The following is a 13181-nucleotide window of genomic DNA, read 5'->3' on the forward strand; positions in this document are numbered from 1 at the left end:
CTACTCCTCTAGTTTATTGCAATTTCAATAGTCTCCTAATTGTCTTTCCTCTTTCCATACCTGCCCTGCTTACAGAATACATCACCAAGAGTGATTCTTTTAAAGTTAAAGTCAGATCTTGACATGCCCCTGCTTAAAATCCTCCTCCTGTCCTGGAGTAAATGAAGTCCTTCACATACATGATCTGGCTGCTCATTACCTCAGATCTGCTCTCCTGGCTCTCACCTTACTCATTCCATCCCAGCCACACCTACCCCCTGACCACTCCCTGAACCTGCCAGGCACGTTCCTACCTCAGGGCTTCTGCACTTGTTTCTTCTGCCTGCAAAGATCTTCCCTGAGATGGCCACATAGCTTGTTCTCCCCTTTCCTGTCACCTTCTCAGAGAGGAGCCTTGCCTCATCATCCTATTGAAGTTGCAATCATGGCTCTCACCCTAGTACTCTCCATTCCACTTCCCTATTTTTCTCTGTAGCACTTATCACCAGCAGGCTCAAAAAGCACACTATTGATGGAAATTATGGTCAAAATGACTTCCAGTAGCCTAGAAGTCACTAGAGATTATTGTGCTTCCACAAGGCTTCTCCCTCCCTCAAAGCCTGAAGTACTGTGTATGGGGCACTTGGCTGCCTCCTTGGCTGTATTCAAATACTGCACTTGTCCCCGCTCTGGAGGTGCTTCTGTGCATGTGCCCACCACACAAGCCCTCCACACTGAGGCCCTTTGGTGTCTGAGAATGAAGGAATATGGTTTTAGACAAGTAACCAAAAGCAGAGGAGTGAAAGTTTTTGCTTTCATTCTATTCCCTTGTTGGCCTAGTACAAAATTTGGATATTATGTGCAGCCTGATTACTGCATTTTAAGAATGAAGCCAGATAAAGTTCTGGTCACAGAAAATGATATATAGGGACAAACTTATAAAATTAGGCTAAGGCAAGATCTTTAGCTTGAAATGAAGGTTTAGGAAAGATAAGACAAGGCAGGTTCAATGAAACGTTGAATAGTGTAGACAAGGAAGACTAGTTGACCATAGTCTGTCAAATAATACTTGATCAAATTTCAGGTATCACGTTTTCCTAAAAGACCCAGTTGCTTAGAACAGTGTTTGAAACATAACATTCAACAAATGCTTCCTAAATTAAACTGAAAGTAAGTAATTACTTTAACTGAAAGTAATTACTTTAATTAAACTTAAAGTAATCCTTACTTTAAGATGGTTAGAATTTTATTATAGATGGAAAACTACTATAAAGGATTTAAAGAAAACTTACCTACCACCTTTAATACTTATGTATCATATGTCTTATTTACTGCATGTAAAACCAATTTAACAGGGGTGTAATATTAGCTATTTGGTATAGCTTAAGATTCATTAAATAAAAAAATCTATTTTTGGCAAATACTCACACAAACCAAGAAAAAAAAAGATTTCCAGATTTTTATTTCTGGAACTGTACACCAGGTATTAAAGTACAACAAATACAAAATAATGCTCAAAAAAATCAGTGTTTATGTACAAATATTAAAATCAATGCAACAATAGCAACTTCCTCTTGAACATCTGATACTAAAACTTGTTCTGATTGTCACTAATTTATCTCATACTCACAGGGTACTTATTTCAAACTGGGACAATTGGAATCACTGGTCATCTAAGAGGAATAATATCTACCATATTTAACAATAAAACTAATAGTTTCCTCCTTTTAGTGAAAAAATTAGGAACTTTTTAAAAAACATAGTAATGTCAATATTTTTATAAATTATTTCAATTCCCATTTGTAGACAATGTGCTTTGAAACTCTGGGCAAACAATCTCCTTGGTGGTCAGGTTTATTTGTTAGTTTACATTCAAAGTTGAAATACTCACTAGAGACTTTGGTTAAATTAAATAGTATCACTATGCTCTATCAGATCTGGCATTCTCAAATATTTATGACCCTCGATTTTAAAAATTAAAAAGGAAACAATTGCACAATTCTTTGACCTAATTGTACAGATTTTAGTATTATTTAAACAGTATTCTACATCCTTCAAGTAAATTCAGCAGTTGACCATGACAAGAGGAAAACTAAACATTTAAAAAGCTAGCGTAAAAAAGATGAAGTACAACTAACAAAAGTAAAGTATTGCTATAATCACAGCACCAGTTACACTTCTAAATGAATCCACTGTCCTCGTCAAATTCCCTGTACATTAAAGATATATCAGCCAACACTGCAACTGCTCACCATGAATTTTTGGTTTGTTCATACAAAAATAATGCGGCAAAGGAAAAAAAACAAAGAATTTATCACAGTTTGTTATAAGAATTGTGCTTAACACTTGATAATAAAGGCATTATTATTTCTTCATATGATTATAAATCAGTTATTTTCATGCTTTCAAACGCAATTCTTTTAATAAACAGTAACAAATTCTGTTAAGATGTTTAAACGGAGAGAAAAAACAGTAAATCCAGCTTTTAAAAGAAAATTCAATAAATAGCTATTTTACATGGATAAAGTCATAGTGGTACAATTTATGAATGTCACATCAAGCATGCACAAAAATGGTATTATACATGGCAGAAGTAGTCAGAAAATATTGAATTAGATCTAAAAAGATATGAAGAATTTACATTTATATACAAAAATCTTGCAAATTATTGCCTCATTTTAACAAGGAATTAAAAGTAAACGTTACCAGCTAGTTAGCACTCTCTAAGAGGCTAAAATCAGATTGGCATTTAAAAATCTATTAAACTAGCTGGAATTTATTTTTCTCTCATACCATTTTCTGGATTTTGGTCAAAAATCTTTATTTAAATAACTAAAGTGTCCATTCAACTTGCTGATAATCAAAACTTTAGATAAGAAACACTGTTTCCATCTTATATCAAGATCCCAGCAATGCATAGATAAACTGAATATATTACTGCATCAGCTATTGAGAATGGGCATGTTCATTTAAGTGCAACTGGTATTAGCATTCAGTCATCTTTGTAAATTATTTATACAGACCAGCCACTGTAAACCCAGAGTGAAAATTAAAGTTATAACAATGGAACATCATGGCCAGTATCTTACTAAATTATAGAAAGTATACTGATTTTTAATAAAAGAAATAAGGTTCAAAGTTTAGCACAACCAACACAGCAAAAGAAGCTGACAACCTTGGATAAAAATATCAGAAAGCAACAGAGCCCAGGCTACCCATTATTTACTGTGTGCATATAGGAATGCTAGACTTCAGATGTATAAATTAGAGACTGATTTTAAGTTATTAACTACTTTTGTCCACTGTGCTAAACTAAATTTTATAGTAAATCTGCTACTGCGTAAACACTTCAAAGCAATCTTCATTAAAATGCTGCAAAGAAAAACAAGAGTACACATCATCCAAAACTAAGGATGTCATTGCAGTTCACAGTTTGTATAATAAATACCCTCCCTTTCGATCACTAATCACTATGTCCTATCTACTCATCAGCACAACCTTGAAGCAACTTACACTTACAAATATTAGCAATGTAGCCAAACATTTAAGTTTTTTGCAAAGCAATACAACTAGTAAAAATCAAAAATTTTAATTAAGATGGTGTCAAAAAAAAGGAATTTTGTATTTTAACTGTACTATAAAAGCAAAGCTTATTACATCCTAATACTGTATTACATATTGATTCACCTTATAACTTAAAGAGGCATGTCTATAGAGCAAAAATGGCCAAAGTTTATGACAATGGCTTCCCATTCACGATGTTTAGAATAAAAATAAAACTGAGATACATCTGAATGTTTATTACTTTTTAAAACTTAAAGTGGTAACGTACCATTCTATTTCAGATAGGAACTCACATTTTTCTTGCTAGGTGTTCAAGCTAAACAAAAAAGCTTAAATATACTTCAAGGTTCTACTGCATTATGTATAAAATCTAGAAGTCCCTCTAAATATTAACACTTTGAACTGCAGTGCTACAAACAACTTAAGAGGTGTCCCAAAATGTAAACCATTGAGTGGCAACATCCTAGGCTTTGTAGACTGTGCCTTTGCAAGTCAACTGCCTCAGGATAAACTAAATTATCAATGACCAGTATATGATTTTTAAGATTACAATCTTGACAATGGTGGACAAAACCCCATCTGAATACCACATCTTCAAATACCAAATTTTTAGCCAATAAATGAAGTTACACAGAAATCTCCTGGCAGTAAAATGGCCAATTCTGTGTAAGGTAGCCCTGGTCTAGAATTTTGAAGCAGGATCCAAGCAAGTGTCTTCATATTTGCACACAGTTCCTCGTGCTGGCTTCCATAAAGATGGACTTGCTGTTTTGTAAACTGAAGTGCTCTAGTTGAATAACATGAGAGAAGTTTCCATTTTAAAAAAATCCTTGCATGTTTGTGCAGTTTAAAGAAACCTACCCCTGCTTTTATTAATTAAGAAAATAAAACCAAAAAAATGCTACATTGAGCAGGGATCGGGATCGGTACCTGTAAACATTGTTATTCCACTGCATCCGTTACGGCAAAAGGAATTTACATGAAAAGAAGCCACACCATTCAGTTCAGAACATCTGTGCTGGTTTTGAGCTGGTGGCCTCTGTCTACAGGTTTTAAAATTGGGAGTGAGGGCAGTGGGGAACAGAAAAGAATAGAAAAAGAAGGGAGTGGGGAAGAGGTATTGGGGGATGAGGAAGAGAGAAGCAGAGCTTAAAGCTGCACCACAGAGTTCAATCTTAGTTCCCAACTCTGCTGATCATAGTTCATTTCCACATTTATGGATTGAAAAATGAAAATACTCTTGATAAATCAAGATATAGTTCTATACATACTGACATCACTGATGTCATAGTGAAAAAGGTTCAAACTTCCAGTGAAAGACTATGCAAACCTGATAGCTCCCCTCAAGTTTACTGGTACTGAACACACACTGTTTCTGGGCTCCTTCCCTGTGTCACTCAGAGTGAAGGGCGGTGTGCTGATGCAGAGCGTGGGCACTGATGAAACCATTGGTCTCGTTGGCAGACAGACTGCCAAAGTCAGCCACAGAAACAGCCATTTTGGCACTGGTGATGTGATGTGTGTGATTTTCAAAGTCCACACCCAGATTATTTACAGAAACCTCATTCATAAATGATTCAGGAACGGCAATGCCCATTTTCAATCTTTTTGCTGGTCGTTCTGACTCTTCACTGCACATGTTCATAGGATTTAGTTCCGAGTGATAAAATCCAGTCTCAAATAAATTAAAACAATCACTTTCCCCATTGCTGGGCAGGGTGAGTAACTCTTCTGTTACAACAGGCACATGATTTACTTGTCCACGGGGTGTGTTGCCCAGTGGAGGAAAGCTATCATCCAAACAATTCACATCCGTGGGGTTGCAGACAGTTGCTACACTGTTGGTCAAAGCTAAAAAGAAATAGAAAATGGTTTAAGTAAGTGGTCCTGTAATATGAAGCAAAGAGGACACAATTTTCCAACAAACTACACTAAAGAACCCAAAGGGATCTTCATTTTACCTGTCAAGTCACTGGCAGTGAAAGAGTTGAGAATATTCAGCTGTTGATCAGGAATAGGCTCAGGCCGGTTAGAATTTAAGGCTGAAGAATTTACCGTCCCACCCAAAGCTTCTGTTTCATCTACCAAACGATCCATATAGTCCCTGAAAAATATACACCCAAAATTTTATGACTGCATATCATGATTAAAAACACAAGTTACTGAAGTCAAGGCCATGGTACTTACGTAACTCCGGGGTGATGGTAATATCGTTTCTTTCCAAATCTTGTCTGTTGAGCAAAGTAATCATAACGTTCAGACTTCTTCCACATATAGTAGAATGCTACACATTCAGCAACTGTTCTAGTTCTCACCTAACAAGAAAAGTTGAATTTTAAAAATAAAACAACAAACTCAACCCATTTTTTAAGCAATTTTCCCCCTACAACATTGTAACTTCATTCCATGGGTCTTATTTTCTATCCTCCTAATTATGAAAATCTAAACGCTTTTACTAGTGAAACATCATTAATTTTAATAATGAGGGCATATTCAAAAGCCCAAAGTTGTTTTTATAAAAATTAGATGTTAGTTTATAAAAAAAAGTACGCATTGAGAAATTCTCTTATATTTACTAAAAATCCTTAAGCACTGACACATTCTTTACTTTTCTTCATTCAATTCTCACTGTGATTCTGATTATAGTGAGAGGTTCTTAACTTTGGATTAACCAACCCCTAAGGGGTCCATGAATGGATTTCACTGGGATCTATTAACTCCCAAAATTATATACAGGTACACTTTTGTGGGGAGAATGAATGCAGCCTCATCAGATTATCAAAGGGTTCCATTACCCAAAAAGGATTAAGAACCCTTGGCAAAGGAATCAATAATCTATGGCACCTGGAATTTGAGATTATTTGCTAGCTAAAAGTAGGACTTTTCCCGTCCAACATGTGTTTGGCTCTCACCTCCAACAGACTTTGGTAATAACAACAATAAAATTTGAGCCTCACCAACTTGGCTCCACACTCAAACTAGGGCTCCTCTAACCACATACAGCCACAGACATGAGTTCAGAACAAAATTCTTTATCCTTATCCAATAAACACTTTCTCCCCTGCTTAATCAGTACCCAATAAAGAACTTCTGTATCTCTATCCCAAATTCCTGAGTAAGTTGTGATATAAGATCACTAATATAGGGACAAGCTTTTTAAACAAAGAAATATAGTGTACCTTTTCAATAAACATCATTAACTATAAGTCTTCACAGAGAATGCAGGCTTCTTGTGTCACAGACCTTTTCTGTCTTATTCACTGATATATCTCTAGTGCCTAAAACAATGTCTGGTAAGTAGAGTGGAAGGACATAATTGTTTTTGGAATGAATGGAGTAAATTTAATAAGTCATTACAAAACTGATGGTTTTATTTTTATTTAAAAAGACAACCCAGATTTCTTTAAAAATGTTTTATCTATTCATCTCATCTTTGAGAAAACATTAGGTTTTCATATGTACAGAAAGGAAGAAATATTAAACATTCTACTGGAAGGTCTAGCAATTGCAGTAAGACAAGAAGAAATAAAAGGTATACAGATTGGGATGGAAGATATAAAACTGTCTCTGTTCACAGATGATGTTATTGTCTATGTAGAAAATCCCAAAGAATCAACAAAAAACTCCCAAAATAACCAATGATAACAAATTTGCAGGATCCAAGGTTAACATACAAAAGTCAATTGCTTTCCTTTATCAACCATGACAATTGAAATTGGAAATTAAGAACACAATACTATTTACATTAAGACCCTCAAGACTTAAATATTTCAATATAAATCTAAAAAAAATACATGCAAGATCTATATGAGGAAAACTACCAAACTCTGATTAAATAAATAAAATAAGAACTAAATAAATGGAAAGATATTCTATGTTCATGGACAGATGAACACTGACTGACATCTCATTATTAAGATGTCAGTTCCTCCTAACTTGATCTACAGATTCAGTGCAATCCCAACCAAATCCCAGCAAGTTATTTTGTGGACATCAACAACCTAATTCTATATGGAAATGCAAAAGACTCAGAAAAAGATAAAGTCAAAGGACTCATACTACCTAACTTCCAGACTTACTATAAAACTACAGTAATCAAGACAGTATGGTATTGGGGGGAAAAAACAGACAAATAGATTAATGGAAAAGAAGAGAGAGCTCAGAAATATACCCACAAAAATGTAGTCAGCTGATCACTGACCAAAGAGCAAAGGCAATTCTATGGAAAAAGAAGGATAATCTTTTCCACAAGTAGTGCTACAACTGGACATCCACATGCAAAAAAATGAATCTAGATACAGACTTTACACCTTGCAAAAAATTAACTCAAAATAGACTATAGATCTAAATGTAAAACTATAAAGCTCCTAGAAGATAATAGGAAAAAATCTAGATGAACTTAGATTTGGCAATGATTTTTTAGATAAAATGCCAAAAGCATGAACAATTTAAAAAAATTGTGAATAGACATCATTAAAATTAAAAACTTTTACTCTGCAAATGACACTGTTAAGGGAATAAAAAACAAGCCTCAAACTGGGAAAAAATATTTGCAAAAAACAAATCTGATAAAGAACTATAATCCAAAAATATAAATAACTCTTCAAACTCAATAATAATAATACAAACCACTCAATTAAGGGCAAAAGATCTGAAGGGACACCTGAAAAAAGATACACAAATAGCCAATAAGTGTAAAAGATGCTTAACATCATATATCATCAGAACTACAAATTAAAACAACAAAAAGATGCCATTAAAACCTATTAGAATGGTGAAAATCAAAAACACTGACACTACCAAATGCTGGTGAAGATGTGGAGCAAGAGAATTCTTACTCATTGCTGGTGGGAACACAAAATGATACAACCACTTTGGAAGACAGTTTAGCAGTTTCATACAAAACTAAACATACTTTTACTATTCCATCCAGCAATCTCTGCTCCTTGGCATTTAACCAAATGGAGTTGAAAACTTATGTCCACAAATATCTGCAAACAAATGTTTGCAACAGTTTTAATAACTGCCAAAAGTTGGAAGCAACCAAGATATCCTCTAATATGTGAATGAATAAACAAATAGGTATATCCATATAATGTAATACTATTCAGTGATAAAAAGGAATGAGCTATCAAGCCTCAAAAAAGGGGAAGAAACTTAAATGCATATTGCTAAGTCAAAAGAAGCCAATTTGAAAAGGCTGCATGCTGTATGATTCCAACTATATGACATTCTGTAATAGCAAAAGTATAGAGACAGTAAAAAGATCAGTGGTTGCTAGAGGTTGTGGGTGAGGTGGGGGGAGGGAAGAATAGATGAAACATGGGATTTTTAGGTCAGTGAAATTATTCCGAATGATACTGTAATGGTGGATACATATCCTTATACATTTGTCAAAACATATTGACTCTTAGGGATCAAAATCTGTGAAAAGAAATAAAAAATAAAAAATATATATATATTATAAAGAGACAGGCTCTCTGTCACCCAACCTGGAGTGTAGTAGCACAAACATAGTTCAGTGCAGCCTCAAGCTCTTTGGCTCAAGTGATTTCCTTCCACCTTAGTCTTCCAAGTAGCTAGGACTAAGTAGCTAGGACTACAGGCACACACCACCACATCTGGCTAGTTTTTAAACTTTCTGTGAAGATAGGGTCTCATTTCTTGTAGAGATGGTGTTGCCCAGGCTAGTCCTGAACTCCTGGGCTCAAGTGATCCTCTGACCTCCCACCTCAGCTTTCCTTTACCACACCTGGCCATAGAAAAATATGCTTTAAAAAAAAAAAAAATCACATGCTGTAAAATAAAAAGAGTGAACTCTAATGTAAACTATGGACTTTAATTAATAATAAGGTTATCAATACCAGCTCATTAATTATAACAAATGTACCATACTAACAAAAATGTTAATAGGAGAAACAATAGATGTAGAAGGGATATATGTGAATTTTGTATTTTCTGCTCAATGTTGCTGTAAACCTAAAACTGCTCTAAAAAATAAAGTCCATTAATTGTTTTAAAGGCATAAAATACTGACCTACCCACCTAAATGCTTCAAAACACTGCCTTCCTTGTGGATGAAGAGAGATACTAAAAAAGAATATTTTAATAAGACTTAACTATCCCATATTATCAGGATGAAAAAATATTTATTTTTTTTTTAGTTATTAGAGTAGTTTTAGATCCACAGCAAAACTGAGCAGAAAGGACAGGTGGTTCCCATATACCTCCTGCTCCCACAAACGCATAACTTCCCCCACTGTCAACATCTCGCACACCAGAGTGGTACACTTGTTAAAATCAACGAACCTACGGCCGGGCGCGGTGGCTCAAGCCTGTAATCCTAGCACTCTGGGAGGCCGAGGCGGGCGGATTGCTCGAGGTCAGGAGTTCGAAACCAGCCTGAGCAAGAGCAAGACCCCGTCTCTACTATAAATAGAAAGAAATTAATTGGCCAACTAATATATATATATATATGAAATTAGCTGGGCATGGTGGCGCATGCCTGTAGTCCCAGCTACTCGGGAGGCTGAGGCAGAAGGATTGCTTGAGCCCAGGAGTTTGAGGTTGCTGTGAGCTAGGCTGACGCCACGGCACTCACTCTAGCCTGTGCAACAAAGTGAGACTCTGTCTCAAAAAAAAAAAAAAAAAAATCAACGAACCTACATTGACACATCACCCAAAGGCCATGGTTTACATTTGGGTTCACTCTTGATGTACATTCTGTGGGTTTTGACAATGTATAATGACATGCATCCACCATTATAGTATCATACAGGATAGTTTCACTGCCTTTAAAATCCTCTGTGCTCCACCTATGCATCTCTCCCTCCTACCTCTAAACCCCTGGGAACCAGTGATCTTTTTATTTATTATCTCTGTAGTTTTCACCTTTTCCAGAATGTCATATAGTTGTGGCCTTTTCAGACTGGCTTCTTTCACTTAGTAATATGCATTTAAGATTTCTCACATCTCTTTGTGGCTTCATAGCTCACTTTTTTTTAAGCACCGAATAATTGGCCAGTGTCTCGATGTGCCACAGTTCATTTATCCACTCACCTCAAAGGACATATTGGTTCCTTCCAAGTTTTGGCAATTATGATTAAAGCTGCTATAAACACTGTGTGCAAGTTTTGTGTGGACATAAGTTTTCAACTCATTTAGGTAAATACCAAGGAGCAGGGTTGCTAAATCATATGGTGAGAGTTTGTTTGGTTTTATAACAAACTGCCGAATTGTCTTCCAAAGTGGCTACACCATTTTGCATTCCCACCAGCAATGCCTGTAAGTGCCTACTGCTCCACATCCTTGCCAGCATTTGCTGTTGCTAGAATATATTTTTTAGTTGCTTTTAGTAACAATGTTTCTTCTTTCAGGAATTGCAGTTTTTATTGCTGATAAGAAATTTTGAAGCCATAAACCTCTGAATAGCTTGGAAAGAAATGAAAATCAAGGAAAAATGTAAAAAAGTAAGAACCTTCCTGAAAAATATCATGAATCCATTTTCTTTGAGTAGAATATTATAACTGTTTATATGAAAAGATATATGAATATACTCTCAGTCATCCCATAAGCAGCCTGTGCCACCTGTGTGCAAATTCCAGTTATGTTTATAGTGATATATGAGATGTTATGGGGAATACTGACAAGTTATTGCTATTTTTCCTACTCAAGTGACTTACAAATTAGTTGCTCACATTCATTGTAATTAGTAAGCAATTTCTATAATTTGCTTAACTTACCTTATTCTTCTGTATAAGATGAAAATCTTTTCCAAAAAGCATGAGTGCATGTTCAAAGCTTCGGCATTCTTCTTCTGTCCATGCAGTCATTCCTTCTAAAAAATAATTTAAAATAAAATTCATTGTCCTCAGAATGTCCTCTTTTATGAGAATCACTGATTTATTTTCAATGTTTCCCCTGTAAAAGGCCATAAACACACACACACACACACACACACTCTCTCTCTCTCACATACACACACACACAAATTCTGTATATAAGAGATTTCTGTTAGGATCACCAAAAGTATGCATATTCTAAATCTTATCAATAAGCCTAGAATACAAAAATATAAACATTGGCTTTTTTCCTCTGTGTTGTAAGATAAGAAATTAATGTTTTTCTTTAATTTATGCTTGTTTTTCTGATTTTAAAAGAAATGTGTTACAATAAGCATATACTATTTTAAAATTAGAAAAAGAGCTATTTACTTATGGGGGAAAAAGCTCTATTTTGGTCTTACATCAAAACCATTAAGTTCTTTAATTAGAGGCCATAAATAAAGTATACTCAACACATACTTATTTAAAGTCTGAGTACCACACTCTGGAAATATAAAGGGAATAAGAAACAGTCCATGCTCTAGAAACACTAAATCCCATTCAACTTCCCAGCAGATGTTAATGTTGGCAAATTCAAAATCTACTTGGGGTAGAGACCTAGAAGGTATTCACAGGGTCCCAGGCTAGACTTAAGAGTTCACTTATTATTCCCCTTTATCTCTGATGTGTCTCGCTCAATGATACTAGGGATCAGGTCCCCAAAGCCATTAATAATCCACAATAAAAGTGAAAACATTATTTGAAGAAGAAACCAGTATTTAGTTTTTGAGAGTTTTGAGAGCTTAAAATAATTTTTTCAAGGAAGCAGTTTTTACAAGGGAAATATTTCAATAGACTAACTCAATGTACATGATTAAGTATACTATTTTCAGCTTTTATATTTTCCAAGCGATTTATATAATATTACTAAGTATTATTTTCAGTCTGTATCTACTTAATGAAAGCTATGGTACATGCAATCCATTTATACAATGACAAAAAATATTGAAATAAAAGTTAACTATTTTCCTTGACACACAAAACAAAACCTAAGCACTGTAAAAGTGTTATTACATGATTACTAAAAATACATTTCTTGCAATAAATTGAATGGAATATATTATACATGAAACTTTTTAAAATCCTTGATCTCCTTTTCATTTCCTGTCTGGTTTAAAAAAAAAACAAAACTTTTTTTTCAATGAATTATAAAACCATTCTTTTTAATTACTTTGGATTATTGCCATCTCTGGGGTCTGCTTTGCTCTGTAACTATTTCTTCAAGACAGTAGAGGCAACAGGGGTGCAACTAATTTGTATTTGCACGATCTCTGGTACGTTGAAAAATAGACGGCAAGAAAAGGAAAAATTATTTGCTATGAAGAACACAGATCTTATAAAAATGTTACAGAATTGCTCTGTTCCTTACAATATTTTGCTTAAATATTGAAATAACCATCCTTTGTCATTTCTCTCTTGAACTTAAGTATTTCTTTCTTACCTTGAGATGCTTTTCCATTGCAGCAGTACCTTTCAATTGCTTCCTTTATATTGTGGTTACACTTGAGAAGTTCATATAACGCCTAGGAGAGAGAGAGGGAATAAAACATCCAGTAAAAATTGCTATAAGTTGATACCTAACAACATTTAAAAAAAACAGGTAGAGTCTTGACAAATACTGGCTGAAATGCTGCCTAATTTCAGGCATTTAGTTTCTATAACTACCCTGCAGACTGACTCTGGTACTACTTCAGTTTGTTCATTCTTACTCTAATTCTCAGAAGACACCTACCTGTATCATTCTTGACTCTTTTT

At 34.7% G+C, this 13181-nt stretch overlaps 1 protein-coding gene across 4 annotated transcripts in view; it reads right to left on the reverse strand.

The window, feature by feature from the left end:
- Window positions 1-1424: 1424 nt before the first annotated feature.
- The window catches only part of MIER3 (MIER family member 3), a 33194-nt gene continuing 21437 nt past the window's right edge, over window positions 1425-13181 (reverse strand). For all 4 annotated transcript variants that reach the window (XM_012775652.2, XM_012775656.2, XM_012775654.3 and 1 more), the window contains 5 exons: window positions 12868-12949; window positions 11286-11380; window positions 5731-5858; window positions 5505-5647; window positions 1425-5394 (listed from right to left, as the gene is read on the reverse strand). In XM_012775652.2, the coding sequence (XP_012631106.1) occupies window positions 4937-5394; window positions 5505-5647; window positions 5731-5858; window positions 11286-11380; window positions 12868-12949 (906 nt within the window). In that variant the 3' untranslated portion in view covers window positions 1425-4936. The remainder of the gene's footprint in view (window positions 5395-5504; window positions 5648-5730; window positions 5859-11285; window positions 11381-12867; window positions 12950-13181) is intronic.

Source organism: Microcebus murinus, chromosome 11, assembly GCF_040939455.1.
Source record: "Microcebus murinus isolate Inina chromosome 11, M.murinus_Inina_mat1.0, whole genome shotgun sequence".
Lineage (NCBI taxonomy): Eukaryota > Metazoa > Chordata > Mammalia > Primates > Cheirogaleidae > Microcebus > Microcebus murinus.